The sequence below is a fragment of the Hoplias malabaricus genome, chromosome 2 (assembly GCF_029633855.1).
Source record: "Hoplias malabaricus isolate fHopMal1 chromosome 2, fHopMal1.hap1, whole genome shotgun sequence".
NCBI lineage: Eukaryota > Metazoa > Chordata > Actinopteri > Characiformes > Erythrinidae > Hoplias > Hoplias malabaricus.
Genome location: NC_089801.1, coordinates 50,043,410 through 50,060,804, shown reverse-complemented (window position 1 = coordinate 50,060,804; position 17,395 = coordinate 50,043,410). Strand labels below are relative to the sequence as shown.

At 41.7% G+C, this 17,395-nt stretch overlaps 1 protein-coding gene across 1 annotated transcript in view; it reads right to left on the bottom strand.

Annotated features, from left to right (window-relative positions):
- The window catches only part of thbs2a (thrombospondin 2a), a 61,968-nt gene that overhangs the window by 27,835 nt on the left and 16,738 nt on the right, over positions 1 to 17,395 (bottom strand). Inside the window, exons 6-11 of the mRNA XM_066659968.1 lie at positions 14,186 to 14,326; positions 13,968 to 14,061; positions 12,751 to 12,921; positions 11,193 to 11,369; positions 7,494 to 7,667; positions 6,784 to 6,911 (exon numbers count right to left, since the gene is read on the bottom strand). Coding sequence (XP_066516065.1) covers positions 6,784 to 6,911; positions 7,494 to 7,667; positions 11,193 to 11,369; positions 12,751 to 12,921; positions 13,968 to 14,061; positions 14,186 to 14,326 — 885 coding nt within the window. The remainder of the gene's footprint in view (positions 1 to 6,783; positions 6,912 to 7,493; positions 7,668 to 11,192; positions 11,370 to 12,750; positions 12,922 to 13,967; positions 14,062 to 14,185; positions 14,327 to 17,395) is intronic.

Below are 17,395 nucleotides of genomic sequence, written 5' to 3'. Positions count from 1 at the left end.
GCATTACCTTCCACAGTTATGCAGATGACACACAGTTATACATATCAGCCAAACCAGGCGACAAACCAACACTAAAGAAAATGGAGGACTGTGTTAAAGAAGTGAAGCATTGGATGTCATACAATTTCCTTCTGCTAAACAGCAACAAAACCGAGGTTCTCCTTCTAGGTCCAAAACCTGCTATAAATAAGGTATCAGACTTAATACATAATTTTGACTTACCTGTTCTCCCGAGCTCATCAGCTAAAAATCTGGGTGTTATAATTGATTCAGATCTATCATTTGATCAGCATATAGGTAACATTACAAGAACAGCTTTCCTACATCTTCGGAACCTCGCTAAGTTAAGAAATTCCTTATCCCTCCCAGATGCGGAAAAATTAGTTCACGCTTTTATTACATCAAGATTAGATTATTGCAATGCACTTTTATCAGGATGCTCCAGCAGAAACTTGAGTAAACTCCAGTTAATTCAAAATGCTGCAGCCAGGGTCCTCACTAAAACTAGAAAATTTGATCATATCAGCCCAGTCTTATCGGCCCTTCACTGGCTTCCAGTTAAATTCCGTATTGATTACAAAATTCTTTTACTCACGTATAATTCCTTACAAGGTCTCGCCCCTGAATACTTGCAAGACCTCATCACACACTATGAACCACCAAGTTACTCAGATCTCAGGGCACCGGCCTCTTACTAGTACCCAGAATTCATAAGACTTCAGCGGGGGGGAAAGCCTTCTCCTACAAAGCCCCTCAGCTCTGGAACAATCTTCCAGCTAGTGTTCGGGATGCAGACACAGTCACTATGTTTAAGTCTAGGCTCAAAACACACTTGTTCAGTTTAGCCTTTGGCAACTAACCTCTGTCTAGTTTAAGGGTGTCATTTCAGGAACACATGGACATGGAGAATCAGGGTAAACCTGGATGATGTGCTCACAATTTCTCTTGCTTGGAACGAAAGGATGTCTTTGCCTGAGCTCCTTCTGGTTTCCCTACTCCCAGTCTGTTACAGTCTGATCCGTCACTACACTAAAGAAAATATTCACATGCTCTTATTCTCTGCTGCACTCAACTAAACTAACTGCTTCCCTTTTACTGTTTTACTGTTTTCTGAGAGAATGGTGGCCCACTGATGGAAGATTGTTTGCTGGATTCTCCTGCAGACCAGACCAGACCAGACCAGCTGCTCACCTTATTATTATTATTATTATTATTATTATGTAGCATAATGACACTTCATTGGTGATCATTTAAAATTCAATCTATAGTTTGATCAGAGGAGGATGGGTCCCTTTTGTGAGTCTTGGTTCCTCCCAAGGTTTCTTCCTCCAGCCTCGAGGGAGTTTTTCCTTGCCACTGTCGCCTTCGGCTTGCTTGCATTGGGCTTTGATTTAAATGTTCTGTTTTGAAACTGTGACGCTGCTTTGTGACAACGTCAGTTGTAAAAGGCGCTATACAAATAAATTTGATTTGATTTGATTTGATTGTACAAGACGTCCTCAGCGAGGTCCGACTCAAAATCCGGGGAGGACTTCACATGCTAACGTGGTGAGTGTACCCACAAAGGGGTTAATTTCAAAATCCTTCCTCATACCAGTCACTGTATACTGCCAAGGAACTTCTCTTGTCGTTCCAGCATTAATTGATTCCGGAGCCGAAGGAAACTTCATTCACCAATCCCTCATCACCCGGCTGAAAATCAAAGTCCAAGTCCGAGCTCTCGATGGCTTTCCCATTGGAGGAGATCTTATCTCTCAAGAGACAGTTCCTGTCTGGTTCCAAACCAGTTTCTTGCATTATGAGTGGCTTTCGTTTCTAGTATTACCCAAGGTGGATTTTCAGATCATTTTAGGAGTTCCTTGGTTAGAGACTCATAACCCAGTTATATCATGGAGTCAGCGCGAGATCATGTCCTGGTCCACTTTCTGTCAATCCAATTGTTTAGCCCTGAATCACATTTCTATCCATGCCATGTCAGTGGAGAGCCCTGATTCAAATTTACCTGTACAAATTCCCCCCGAATATTCTCAGTACTCAGAAGTATTCAGTAAAGTCAAAGCTATAAAATTACCTCCACATAGAACCTATGACTATGCCATAGAACTCATAGAGGGAGCTACTTTACCTAAATCACGTATTTACCCGCTTAATTTAGAGGAGGAGAGAGTCATTGAGGAATATGTTGAGGAAGCTTTGGCACAAGGGTTTATTCGCCCATCTAAGTCTCCAGTAGCATCTGTGTTCTTCTTTGTCAAAAAAAAAAAAGATAGAGGATTAAGGCCCTGTATAGACTATCGTGCCCTTAACGATATTACTAAGAAATTTGCATATCCACTACCCTTTATTCCTGTAGCATTAGAATAATTAAGAGGTGCTACAATTTTCACTAAGCTAGATCTTCGTAGTGGGCGGCACGGTGGCGCAGCAGGTAGTGTCGCAGTCACACAGCTCCAGGGGCCTGGAGGTTGTGGGTTCGATTCCAGCTCCGGGTGACTGTCTGTGAGGAGTTGGTGTGTTCTCCCCGTGTCCGCGTGGGTTTCCTCCGGGTGCTCCGGTTTCCTCCCACAGTCCAAAAACACACGTTGCAGGTGGATTGGCGACTCGAAAGTGTCCGTAGGTGTGAGTGAATGTGTGTCTGTGTTGCCCTGTGAAGGACTGGCGTCCCTTCCAGGGTGTATTCCCGCCTTGCGCCAAATGATTCCAGGTAGGCTCTGGACCCCCCGCGACCCTAAATTGGATAAGCGGTTACAGATAATGGATGGATGGATGGATGGATAGATCTTCGTAGTGCCTACAATCTCGTCCGAATTAAGGAGGGCGATGAATAGGAAAACAGCGTTTAGTAGTACTAAAGGTCACTATGAATATCTGGTAATGAGCTATGGGCTAGCAAACGCCCCGTCAGTGTTTCAGGCATCTATAAATGATATATTCAGGGATATGTTAGGAAGATTTGTAATAGCATATATTGATGATATCTTGATTTACTCCCCAGATGTCAATATGCACATAACTCAAGTCAGTCAGGTGCTTCAATGTCTTAAAGAGAACAATCTTTATGTCAAGGGAGAAAAATGTGAATTTAACCAGCAAACCATTTCATTTCTAGGGTATGTCATCAGCGTGTCTGGTATAGTTATGGACGACCAGAAAGTGGAAGCTGTTGTGAACTGGCCAGTCCCGAAAAACGTTAAAGATCTTATATAGAAGATTTATTAGTTCTATTGCAGCACCACTTACTGTGTTACTGAAGGGTAGTCCCCAACGGTTGTGTTGGTCCTCTCAGGCACAGGGTTCATTTGACCGTCTCAAGAGTGCTTTCACTACTGCTCCCATTTTAAAGCATCCAGATCCCGAACTTCCCTTCGTTGTTGAGGTCGATGCATCGGAGACAGGTATAGGGACAGTACTATCCCAGCACAGTGGAGAAGTTCCAAAGTTATGCCCTATTGCTTTTTTTCCACACAAATTATCACCTGTGGAACGAAACTATGGCATAGGAGAGAGAACTTCTGGCGGTAAAATTAGCTCTGGAGGAATGGAGGCACTGGCTAGAAGGTTCTTTACATTCCTTCACGGTTCTAACAGACCACAAGAATCTAGAATATCTCCGTACAGCAAAACGAATGAATTCTCGTCAAGCCAGGTGGTCACAGTTTTTTCTCTAGGTTTCTGTTTTCCATTACGTTCCGTCCAGGTAGTCGTAACATTAAGGCGGATGCGCTCTCTTGTATAAATCAGAATGAACCAAGGGAGAACTTTGAACAATTCACAGACTTTATATTACCTCCTTCCGTCTCTGTGTCGGCCATTAGATGGGAACTAGATGAACAAATTGAACAAGAAAATGGGTCTAAAGGGGTGCCTGAAGATTGTCCTGAAGGCAAAACGTATGTACCACCTAAACTTAGAGACAGGTTGATTACCTGGGCCCATTCGTCCCTGTCATCTGGTCACCCAGGAGAGAGACGCACTACACAGCTTATTCTTGCACGTTATTGGTGGGAGACATTAAGAGCTGATTTTCATCAGTTTATTGCGTCGTGTTCAGTTTGTACCCAGTCAAAGACACCTAAAACTCTTCCTGCAGGTAAATTAATGCCTCTACCGGTTCCGGAACGTCCCTGGTCACATCTAGCCCTTGACTTTGTCACAGACTTACCTCTATCTGAAGGTAGTACTACAGTATTCACTGTTATTGATTGGTTCTCTAGGGGGTTTATTTTCATACCGTTTCCATCACTACCCACTCCCCTAGATACAGCTAAGACTATTTACACACACGTGTTTCGTCATTATGGAATTCCTGAAGATATCTTATCTGATCGAGGTCCTCAGTTTACATCACGTGTCTGGAAGGCATTCTTTGAACACTTAGGAGTTAATGTTAGTCTTACCTCTGGGTATCATCCCCAGAGCAATGGTCAGTGTGAGCGGGCCAATCAAGAACTGGGAATTTTTACATATGTATTGCCATCAGAATCCTCAGGACTGGTCTCAGTACTTGGTGTGGGCTGAAATAGCTCAACTCCCTGGTGAATTCAACTACAGGACTCACCCCATTTCAGTGTATTTTAGATTATCAACCCCTGTTGGCACCCTGGACTGCAGTGATCTCTGGAATTCCATCAGTGGACACGCAGATGAGATGCAGTGAAGAGGTGTGGGAAGAAACTAACCAACACATATCAGAGGTCCTTTCCCGATATAAACAGGCTGATAAACACAGATCCAGTTCTCCTTCATTCCAGATTGGGGAATGGGTGTGGTTGGCTACTAAGGATATTAGGTTTGAGGGGAGGTGCAGGAAACTCCTGCCCAAGTATATTGGTCCTTTCCGTGTTTCTGGTAAAATCAATGAAGTTTCCTATAAGTTGGAGCTTCCTGCTCAATATCGTATTGCTAATTCTTTTCATGTGTCTCTCCTCAAACCTGTGGTTCCAGGACCTTTGAACGAGGTGCTGCCAGACGATGTTCCGCCCACGGCTGTTGACTTTGGGGACTCTTCAACTTATGCTGTGCGTGAGGTGCTGGATTCACGTAGATGTGGGGGGTGGGGGGGTTCTTCAGTATCTTATTGATTGGGAGGGGTACAGTCCAGAGGAGCGTTCGTGGGTACCTGCAAAGGATGTTTATGACCCGGGTCTCGTGTTGGCATTCCACTCCCGCTATCCTGAGAAGCCGGCTCCCCGTCCCAGAGGTCGCCCTAGAGGATCATTCTCCAGTCCCACTCTGTCCCGTCTTACGTCTAGATCCAGAAACCCACGTCAGTCTCAGCCCTCCGCATGTGCAGCCGTCCCTAGCTCCGGTAACTCCATTCCGCTGGGTGGTCGTCGTTGTGGCTGTCCTTGTTCCAGGCCTCCTCCGGTGCCTTCGGGGGGGGGGGGGGGGGGGGGTCTCCCTCACCAGAATTCTAATCATGCACACCTGTTTGTATCCCTATATATACTCCAATCCCTGTATTGTTCACTGCTGAGTATTGCTGTGGTTTGTCCCAGCGTACAAAGCGTTCCCTTGAAACTAGTCTAACGATATCCTGTTGCCTACTCCTTGTATGTTATTTCGGTTTACGTCTCTTGCCTCGTCCCTTTTGGTATTGTTTGCATTCATCGGTATTTGGACTCTACCTCAGGGAAGAAGCGATAAGTGTAGTCAAAAATCAGGCACTGTTTGCTCCTTCTGATTGAACCTTGTTTGTTTTTCGACTACTCTTTTGGATAAGCGTTAATAAACTGTTTACTGTGATCCGCAAGTGTCAGCTCTCTGTCTGGTCCTGACAAAACAAAATATTCCTCAATGCAAGATAGTAAAGAATTCATTATCTACTGCACTTAATATTGTGAAATGATTCTGGAAATCTGGAGAAATGCCAATCCTTCTAATTTAATGGTGGACAGCAATGTTGAATACGCATGAATTTTGAGTCCTCAGCTGGCACGGCATGAGAAACTGTCATGAACAGTTGCCACTGCTTCAAGAAATGCAACCTGAAAGTGGATTACTCAAGGACAAATCCATACTTCAATTCTATTCAAAGTGTTTATAAGTTTAACGGAAGCAGGCCTCATCCGAGATGTTCCAAAATGGAAGAAATGTATGCCATGGTCAGAGAAGTCCATGTTTCTGCTTGTTTTCATAAAACAGGGAAGTGATGTTTGCCATGCTAATAGCAAAAGCGACCATCTAGACTGTTATCAGCAATAAATACAATCAACACATGCCATCAACACAATGGATTTTTCAGAAAAATCCAAGGTTATTTAAGCAAGACAATGCCAGGCTTCATTCTGTACATCCTACAACAACATGGCTTTGTAGCCAAAGACTGTATGTGCTTGACTGGCTTTTTTGCTGTCCCTATTTATGTCCTGTGGTGCATCATGAAGAGATGTATTAGGCAAAAGCAATCATGGACTTTTGAGCCTCAGAAGTCTTGTATCAAGATGCATCTGTTCCAATTTGTTAGTGTGTTGTAGGTATCAAATTCATAATATTTACATAAATGTGCTTATATTTAAAAAAATACACTTGAAGGTCTTCAGAGAAAACTGGAATTCTTTTCTTTGTGCCTTTGTCAGTTAAATAAAAGTTTCAGTAAAATATATTATACAATACATTTTTTGTATGCACACACACACACACACACACACACACACACAAATCTAATCTCATTGAATCATATATATGCTATATGCACCAATTTAATAGCACCATAGAATGGCACGTTTGTTATACCATGCTGATTACATTAACATACTCTTACACAGTCCTTTCCACTCTTACCTCATTGACATCCTCACAAATTGTTCCATTACCATGGAAACCAACAGGGCAGAGACCACATTTCCAAGTGCCATCCGGGGCACTTGTGCAGTCCACCCCTCTGAAACAGGGACTGGACAGACAGCCATCTAACAGAGAAAAAACGAGTTAGTAAGAACGAGTGACAGTGTGAGAGAGGAAAGAAAAGATAAAAAAATAATTCCGAGAGGAAAGAGAGAGAAAGAGTACAGGGTGAATGAATGCGTGAAAGTGAAAGGTTGGGAGAAAGAAAAAGAAAAATGAAATGATAAAAAAGTAATTGTAAAAGAGAACAAAAGTATATTAGAGAAAGTAATACAATAAAAAGATTGAGTCAATGAAAGAAAGGAGATAAAGTGGTGGAACAGTGAAAGCGAGAGGGGCCAAAAGAGAAAAAGCAATAAAATTAGAGAGAGAGGAGAAATGTAAAGGGAAAGAAGAGAGTGAAAAGAGAGAGACCCAGCCCTTTGGAAATCTAATTAATTATATTACATTTTAATAAGTTCAGTCATAAACTCAGGAACCCAAAATAAGATAATGAACATTTAATCATCTAAATATTTCCACTTGTTCCCTGGCAGCCAGCTTTAACAGTGATAATCAATGTGTGTTAAAGAAAGAGCATGAATCTTTCCAGTTCTGAAAAAATATATATAAATAATAACAGGGCACAGTGCCTGCTGTTAACTTACCTACAGGGCAGTCTTGCTTGTTGCAGACCTCCATGTCCTTGCCCTCTCCTGAGCACCTCTTACCACCATGCTGAGGCTGGGGGCTGTTACACACTCGAGTTCGACTCCTCATGCCACCTCCGCAGGTGGCTGAGCATACTGCCCAGGGGGACCATGGGCCCCAGCCTCCATCAACTTTAAACATAAGGTCATGGACTTGGAAAAATGCCAATGTGCAAACAGACATTTCATACCAAAATTCATGAAAGCTAACACCAATTAATGTAACATACAGGTGCTGGCCATAACATTAGAATATCATGAAAAAGTTGATTTATTTCAGTAATTCCATTCAAAAAGTGACACTTGCATATTATACACATTCACTACACACAGACTGATATATTTCAAGTTTTATTTATTTTAATTTGATGATTATAACTGACAACTGAGGGCGGCACGGTGGCGCAGCAGGTAGTGTCGCAGTCACACAGCTCCAGGGGCCTGGAGGTTGTGGGTTCGATTCCCGCTCCGGGTGACTGTCTGTGAGGAGTTGGTGTGTTCTCCCTGTGTCTGCGTGGGTTTCCTCCGGGTGCTCCGGTTTCCTCCCACAGTCCAAAAACACACGTTGCAGGTGGATTGGCGACTCGAAAGTGTCCGTAGATGTGAGTGTGTGAGTGAATGTGTGTGTGTCTGTGTTGCCCTGTGAAGGACTGGCGCCCCCTCCAGGGTGTATTCCCGCCTTGCGCCCGATGATTCCAGGTAGGCTCTGGACCCCCCGCGACCCTAAATTGGATAAGCGGTTACAGATAATGGATGGATGGAACTGACAACTGAAAACCCCAAATCCAGTATCTCAGAAAATTTGAATATTGTGAAAAGGTTCAATATTGAAGACACCTGGTGCCAAACTCTAATCAGCTAATTAACTCAAAACACCTGCAAAGGCCTTTAATAGTCTCTCAGTCTAGTTCTGTAGGCTACACAATCATGGGGACTGTGTAAGGACTGTGTAAAAGACGTGAAAGGCTGGATTTTGCGTAACTTCCTCCTTCTAAACAGTAATAAAACAGAAGTCCTGCTTTTGGGTCCAAAAGTGGCAAGAAATACATTTTCAGATTTAATTTTAAATCTCGCTGACTTTCCAGTTAAACCTGGTTCAGCAGCAAAAAATCTTGGTGTCATAATTGACCCGGATTTATCATTTGATCAACACATAGGCAGTATCACTAGGACAGCTTTTTTACATCTTCACAATATTGCTAAGATTAGAAATGCCTTATCCCTTCAGGATGCAGAAACATTAGTACATGCCTTTATTACTTCAAGGCTTGACTACTGTAACGCACTACTGTCAGGATGCACCAGCAGCAATTTAAGAAAACTTCAACTAGTTCAAAATGCTGCAGCTAGGGTCCTCACTAAAACTAGAAAATTTGAACATATCAGTCCAGTTCTATCATCACTTCATTGGCTGCCTGTTAAATTCCGCATTGACTACAAAATTTTGTTATTAACATATAAAGCTCCACATGGGCTTGCTCCTGAATACCTTCAAGATAAAATTTCCTATTATGAGCCTCCACGTTTACTCAGATCACAGAATACTGGATTTTTAATTGTTCCCAGTATTCAGAAGCCTCAGCTGGTGGAAGAGCCTTTTCTTATAAAGCCCCCAAACTCTGGAATGATCTTCCAGAAAATGTTCGGGACTCAGACACAGTCGCAATCTTCAAATCTAGGCTAAAAACTAATTTGTTTAGTTTATCTTTTGGTAGCTAATGCTCCCCCATAGATAAAGGCAGCAGATCCGGGGGGTCCATGGACACAGGGAATTATAGTAAACTGAGACGCTGGTGCTGTTGTCCCGCCGCTTCTCGCGATCACTCAGGTTTGTTGATGGTGGATCGGAGGGATGCTAGTGTTTCAGGATGCTCCCGTGTCTGTATGTCCTTCTGGTTCTCTCCTTTTAGTTAAAGCTGTCATAGTCATAGTCATTTACATCTTTCCGAGTAAACGACTGCCCACCTGTCCATCTGGACACTGATGGATGACTGTCGAGATCCTCCTCCACGCTTCAGATCAGCTGCCCACGCTCCAGCAACCACCAAGTGTCTTGAAGCTGCCCCTACACCGAAGTTCTCACGGACTACTAACTATTATTACCAGTAGATTGACCAGAGGAGGATGGGTCACCCCTTGTGATCCTTGGTTCCTCCCAAGGTTTCTTCCTCTTTTCCTTGCCACTGTTGCCCCTGGCTTGCTCACTTGAGGGTTTTACATTTTGTTTTTTACATTTCATGTCAAATCTTTGTCTTACTGGAATTCTGTGAAGCTGCTTTGTGACAACATCAGTTGTGAAAAGCGCTATATAAATAAATTTCATTTGATTTGATTTGATGCCTTGACTTGACAGTTGTCCAAAAGACGACCACTGACACCTTACACAAGCAGGGCAAGACACTAAAGAGGCTGGCTGTTCACAGCTCTGTGTCCAAGCACATTAATAGAGAGGCGAAGGGATGGAAAAATGTGGTAGAAGAAAGTGTACAAGCAATAGGGATAACCGCACCCTGGAGAGGATTGTGAAACAAAACCCATTCAAAAATGTGGGGGAGATTCACAAAGACAGGACTGCAGCTGGAGTCAGTGCTTCAGGAACCACCACGCACAGACGTATGCAAGACATGGGTTTCAGCTGTTGCATTCCTTGTTTCAAGCCACTCTTGAAAAAGAGATAGAGTCAGAATCATCTCACCTGGGCTAAAGACAAAAAGGACTGGACTGCTGCTGAGTGGTCCAAAGTTATGTGCTCTGATGAAAGTAAATTTTGCACTTCCTTTGGAAATCAAGGTCCCAGAGTCTGGAGGAAGAGAGGAGAGGCACGGAATCCATGTTGCTAGAGGTCCAGTGTAAAGTTTCCACAGTCAGTGATGGTTTGGGGTGCCATGTCACCTGCTGGTGTTTGTCCACTGTGTTTTCTGAGGTCCAAGGTCAACGCGGCCATCTACCAGGAAGTTTTAGAGCACTTCATGCTTCCTGCTGCTGACCAAATTTATGGAGAGGCAGATTTCATTTTCCAACCGGACTTGGCTGACCTTAACCCCAGAGAAAATCTATGGGGTATTGTGAAGAGGAAGATGCAATACGCTAGACCCAACAATGCAGAAGAGCTGAAGGCCACTATCAGAGCAACCTGGGCTTTCATAACACCTGAGCAGTGCCACAGACTGATCGACTCCATGCCACGCCACATTGCTGCAGTAATTCAGGCAAAAGGAGCCCTAACTATATATTGAGTGCTGTACATGCTCATACTTTTCATGTTCATACTTTTCAGTTAGCCAGCATTTCTAAAAATCCTTTTTTTTGTATTGGTCTTAAATAATATTCTAATTTTCTGAGATGCAGAATTTGGGGTTTTCATTAGTTGTCAGTTATAATCATCAAATTAAAAGAAAATACACTTAAAATATTTTAGTCTGTGTGTAATGAATGAGTATAATATGCAAGTTAAATTTTTTGAATGGAATTATTGAAATGAATCAACTATAACTTGATATTCTAATTTTATGACCAATATCTGTAAATTGTATTTACTCTTGCTTTTTAGCTTTAATATGTTGTTAGAAAGCCACAAATAATGAGACCTTTGGTTTTCTGTATATAATATTCCAGTGGATAATATGCAGTTGAAAAACTCTGAATGGGATCACTCACTGGGACAGGGCCTGGATTCACAATACTGTGTCTCTCTGCCACTGCCTTCACAATCCTTCCCTCCAAGCTGGGGCACAGGGGAATTACAATGGCGGATTCGGGTAATCTGCCCTGCTCCACACGTCACAGAACAGGAGGACCAAGGAGACCATAAACTCCAGCCACCCTCTTGACGAACTGTAAAAAGCCAGATTGGGTATTTTCTTTTATATCCATAGGCATCCAAAGAGTTCTTTATATATTACTTTACAAATTCTGTACTGTGATATTAAAAAAAATGTGAAACGTCACTTCCAGGTCCAAACTACTGCTCGGTATTAGAGGTGGGCAATATCAGGAATTTTGGTATCGATCCGATACCAAGTAAATACAGGGCCAGTATCACTGATCTCAATACCGATACCGCTAGTCTTTACCACATGACAGTGCCATGGCAAAAGAATGGAGGGGGGATGCATGCTACTCTTTGCCACATGTTGGTGCAACAGCAAAATACAGGGCGAGGATGGGGGTTGCGCTACCCTGCGCTGTGTCACACACAAACAGAGAGTAGATTTACATGAATCCGCGTGCGCAGCAGTCACTGCGTGCGGGAGAGAAAAAAGCTTGAGTATCAATCTTTTTACACAAGTATTGCTCAATATCAATACCAGCGTTGGTATCGATATTATCGATATTTCGATCGATCCGCCCACCTCTACTCGGTATAGATAGTCATTTTGCAGCTAGATTTAGTGAATTTTCAGACCTTCTAGCAAATTATTATGAAGAAAATAGTGCCTTTCTTTACAAATCTTAGCTACTTTATATTAGATCATCGATAGTACAACTCTTTTGTAAGTCGCTTTGGATAAAAGCATCTGCCAAATGCATAAATGTAAATGTAAATGTCATTAGAACACCAGGACTGGTCATGTGCGGGAGGCGTCTCACTCCGCGGCTCCTGTACTTCCAGAGACGGAACAAAGGGAGACACGGAGAAACCAAGATAACAATTAATCGAGATATTCAGCTTTAATCAAACCATAAACCCATGCCTTATGAATGTATGAGATGAGACCAAAGGCGCAATTGGACCCGGAAATGGCAAAACGTCACGCGTTGCCTTACACTTAACAAGCAGATAGCCCTGCAATTTAGAGCCTAATGAATAGCTTGGTGAAATGCTACAATGAATGCCCTAAGAAAAAAACTGGGACTAGATGGGTGCAATTGTTCAATGAGTGTTTGAACAATGTTTGTTCTAAATGAAAATAAAGAAGGATGCAATCATATAATGTTAACTGCGTCTCCATATTTTTTTCTTATGTTCTCCCAGGAAGGAAGATTTATTTTGAAGAGTGCATAAAATCTTAAGTGCTGTATTTTATGACAGTTATGTAAATGTATCCTATTACCAATAGGTCACACCTAGTTTCTTAGCAGAATATAACCATATGTACCATTGCTGTTCATGTAGAGCTAATAAAAGCATGTTAGCATGTCAAGAATCAAGAAAAGCTTGATTCTGCTGTAATGTATAATAGAGTGTCATCCATGTACTGCTGGATTTTCTTACCTCGGCTGTCACATTTGGCCAGGCTGCACGTGCGGGTCTGGATGGATGAACCACTGCAGGTGTTGCTGGTGGCATCACATGACCTGCCTCTCTGCTGAGTGCCGACCCCACATGTGACTGTGCACTCTGTCCACTCTGACCAAGGTGACCAGCCATCTTCACTGTCCTTAGCTAAACATGTACACACACACACACACACACACACTAACTAAATAGTACAAGAAAAACCAAGCAGAATCTGGTTTGATTTTGCTATAACCAGTACACTCCTTGCCATTTTAGAAATGTTTAGAAAAATGAGGCAAGGCTGAGCCAAGGCTTTTTAGATGCTGTGTTATACACTGACTGTAAAATTCTGAGCCCACGCTAACCACTTCAAAGGGTGGAATCATCCCTTATTGGCCCTTAAAACATTGCAACAACAATGGGTGGATGGCCTTTAGTATATAACAAGCTATAAAATAATGAAAGTGATGTATCCTTAAATTCACTAAACAGTGACTCACACAGCAGACTGGCTCAGTCATAGGGAAGTCCAGCTCAGTCTCTGCATACAGCTGTGTGTAGGGAGGCCAACAATGTCTGTTCAGTTTAACACAAATTAAATAGACTTTCACACACATGTCTTACGATCATTGAAAAGAGAGTGACTTGATTTCCCTAGTGTTCTGTGCCAGTCGTATCCTATGCATGGATAGGCAAAACCAATAGTTTTGTTTTCAGACTGTTACTAAGTACTACCAGTGATATATCTTGAGTATCTCAATCAATATCTTGGGTATCTTGATATAATTTCTGCACATAAACATGTGAAAATATGTTTGTGAATATTAAAGGGAAAGTAATTCCTATCATTCACCATTATTTACTACAATCACAAAAGCAATCTCTACAGGAGACGACTATTCATTGGATGATGGTTATCTGAGTAAGCTCCTAATACTCAACATAGCAGTTTTTACTGATAAAGATATAAATATTAAAATTCCCCTGGATTTTTTTGTTCTGGAGAAATTTACATGTACATGTGGTAGCTGCAACAACAAGAAGAACATTTTTGTTTTTGCTATCTGTGACAAACACAAAAAACAAATGTGAGATTTTTTACGCAGTGGCTTCAAATACGTTGTTGGCTTTGAGTCTTGGGTTTATTGGCCTCTCTGGGGCGGACTACAGCCAAGTGAATGTTTTCCTAAAAGGACATTCATGTTACTCACACATGCATGTAGGGCAGCACTCTCCTTCCAGGAATGCAGGAGTGGCACAGGCCACAGGAGGACAAGTAATCTGGTGACACACTATCTTCGACTCCTACCAAAAAAAAAGAGGGGAATAAAACAGGAATGGAGCTAAAATAAAGAGTGGTACAAAATGGTATTTATTAAAACTTACGTAATAAACTCAAATTAAGTTGTAACACAGGGAGCTTATTAACCTGACAGGTACACTTGGTGCAGCTATCCACCACCCAGTCCTCCTTGTCCTCAAACAGACGGCCATCTTGCCAGCACATGTGCTTGTCTTTGATGTTCTTCATGTTTCCAAGAGCTTCCTTTATTACTGTGTTTTCCTCAGTCTGAGAGACACACAGATCAATAGGATGACACAAACATTAGGTAAGAAAGTGTATGTTCATTACATAATTGTCTTCCAAACTGTGAGTGACATGGCCAAAAAAAAGAAAAAAAAAAACCACCACAAAACTGAACTGCATAAGCAGTTACAAACAATGAACATATGAATGAATGTGGATTGCACAGAAACTAACTACTTTCTTTCAGACTGGTGCTGACAGGATCCAGGTGTCACAGTCAAAAACAATGCATTGTTAACAATGGTAGAATATATACTGAAGAGTACAATTTTGGGAGGGTGCAGCATTAAATTCTTCATGCATGTTGTTCCTATCACCACCATTTGTTTTCACTCCTAACAATTTAAAATAATAAGATAAAATAATTTCAAGGTTCTGGAGGTTTTTTCTAGGACAGTGAAATTGTTGTTAGTGAATGGGATGGAAGTCAGCAAGAACAGAAAGAAACACAAGTAGATTTTTTTTCATCCTTTTTAATTCAGCAGCAACAGCAATGAATAAAAGTTTGAGTGGGTCTGTGCAAAAACATGCTTATTCATGAGAGATTTCTGGATTAAGATGGAAATTATTTGCATATGTTTGTGTGTGTGTGGTTAGAGTCTTGCAAAATGTTGCACCACTCTGTCTGCATGAGCCTCAGGGACCAGCTGTATGCAGCGGCTAAATTTCCCAGAGATCATTGCCTAGACTCCCTCACTGCTGGGGCCTCCCAAAGGAAGAATGTGTGTGTGTGTGTGTGTGTGTGTGTGTTTAGTCTAAATGCCCGACAACATTTAGTTCTCAATTACAGCCAAGGGATCACTTCCTAATGTCCTGATAAAATAAGCCATAAAACGCAGCCACTGGAAAGTGTGCCATTATTATAATTTCAGTTAAAATAACCGATTACAAACATTCATAGGTAGAGAAAAATATAACATTGTTTTAAAACCTAATCTTGTTTTGACAATAATTTACCGCTAGTTATGCTGCACGTATTCAGTTTAAATTGTGGATTAGCTGCTTATTTATGGTCAGCCACATTAAATCCAGTAAATTAGAAATATGATATTTACATTTAATATGAAGTAGAATGATACTGTTTTATGAAAAAATAAATACCTTTTTTTTATTCATAGCCATACATTTACAAATATATCAATGCCTACTCAATAAGAACACAGTAAACATCAAAACCCACAAATGTCTGAACATTTCTGCTGCAAACTCCTACTGAAAAAACTGCTGCTGCTTTATCTAAACTCCAGGCAGCCAAGTTAGAGGAGTGGATATAAACCAGAAGCTGGCAGAGTTACAGCACCAGCAAAAGAACACAAGCATAAAACATAAATGTAAATGTGCTTTATTATAATCATACACAAGATAAGATGTAAAACATCCTATGCCGATCCATTAGAGTGTCACACAGGGCCCACCACACTTCCTACCTGCAGCCACCGAAATTCCTGTTGAATCCTACACCTCAACACTAAGGCTGCTGTGGCCATTTAAGATCCGATCAGCAACCAGCTACCGTTAACAACTACGGTTACTCATTGAGCCCAGCCCCTGAGTACACAAACCACCCACTGTATCACTACCTCTTCACAGTGGTTATCAGGCAGGCACCTCCTCTCGTTTGTGTTTTGCTGAATTAAGCTCACAACAGAAAGCTTATAGTTATAGTGTTGCTTGTTCAATTAAATTTTGCCTCCGCATTTAACTAATGTGTGAAAACACACACCCACACACACACACACAAGTACACGAGGGGAAGTAAATGCAGCAGCCATACCAGCCCCATTGGAGCAGTTAGGGTACAGAGAGAGCTGTTTTTTCACCTCGCCTACCCCCAAATTTCCTGTCAGACAAGGAGATTGCGGCAGCCTACCTGTCCCAAGCTAACTTCTCTTGATATTAGGCTATGGCTGGCCTCAACTGAAAGAAAGCATAATTGAGCAACTGTACAAGCCGTTAGATGACCGAGAATGTAAAGCCCTTTCTCAGAACTGATCAGAGAATTGTGACTAGAAATGCACTGATCAACTAGCTGGTGTCTGGAATTGGCCGGATTTCAATGTGAAAATGACGACTGATCATACTCATATAACCAGTTGTGTGCCATTCACATTTAACGCACGAGGGTGAAAGCAACACAAACACAAACAAGGAGCACTGCGGTAATGTGGTTAGAGCTGCAAATTGTTCTGATGGACAGAAAACATAGAAGTAGTGTTGCAGTCACACATCTCCAGGTCCATGGATTTTAGAAAGAAAAAAAATCTGCCAGATATATTCTCAAAAAAAAAAAAAAAAAAAAAAAAAACGAAAATTGGAATCAGCCAATTTCCAATATTAAGAGTCTTAAGCAGCAAATAGGAGCACAGACTTCCTAATCTTGTAATTATTTCTTCAAAGGTCTTTAAAAGACTAGGCTCCAGTATGATTAATGATGGAATGGCAAGCCATATTCCAGATTCCATTCCCAAACTTTCAACATAATTGCCTTACCCACTGCACCCCCACGCCACCCTAACCAAAGGTCAGTTATATCTAACCCTAGACAAGCATTGGATACTTCCCAATTGTCTTGAAAAGTACCCCTGTCACTGAGAAAAAGAATCTGAAATATGAACATATGATATTTTGGTATCCATATCGCCTTATATATTTGCCAGCACATACATTTGAGATATCTTTTGGGTTGTATCCTATATAAACTAGCTATGGACACAAAACACTTTTGTACATCCCTCTAATAAGACCATCTGCTAAATGTCAAAAATGTAGTTGTGAAATGGCTAAGATGGTAGGCCAGTAATACTCCATCTCAGCTGTGATTGCTCTAAGACTGCAAGGGAAGCTCAGCTTCCCCTAAATTGTAAATAAATAAGTGATCAAATATATACTGTTGTTAGTATGTGTCATTGAATAAATATGCACTGCAACGTGCTCAACCTTTGTTCAGATTCAGCTTCTTATCACTGGTATAGACGCGGCTTTCCTCTCAATCATTCCTGCAGCTTCAGTGCTTTAAACGGTGTGGATGCTGAGCGTCCACAGAGTTCAATA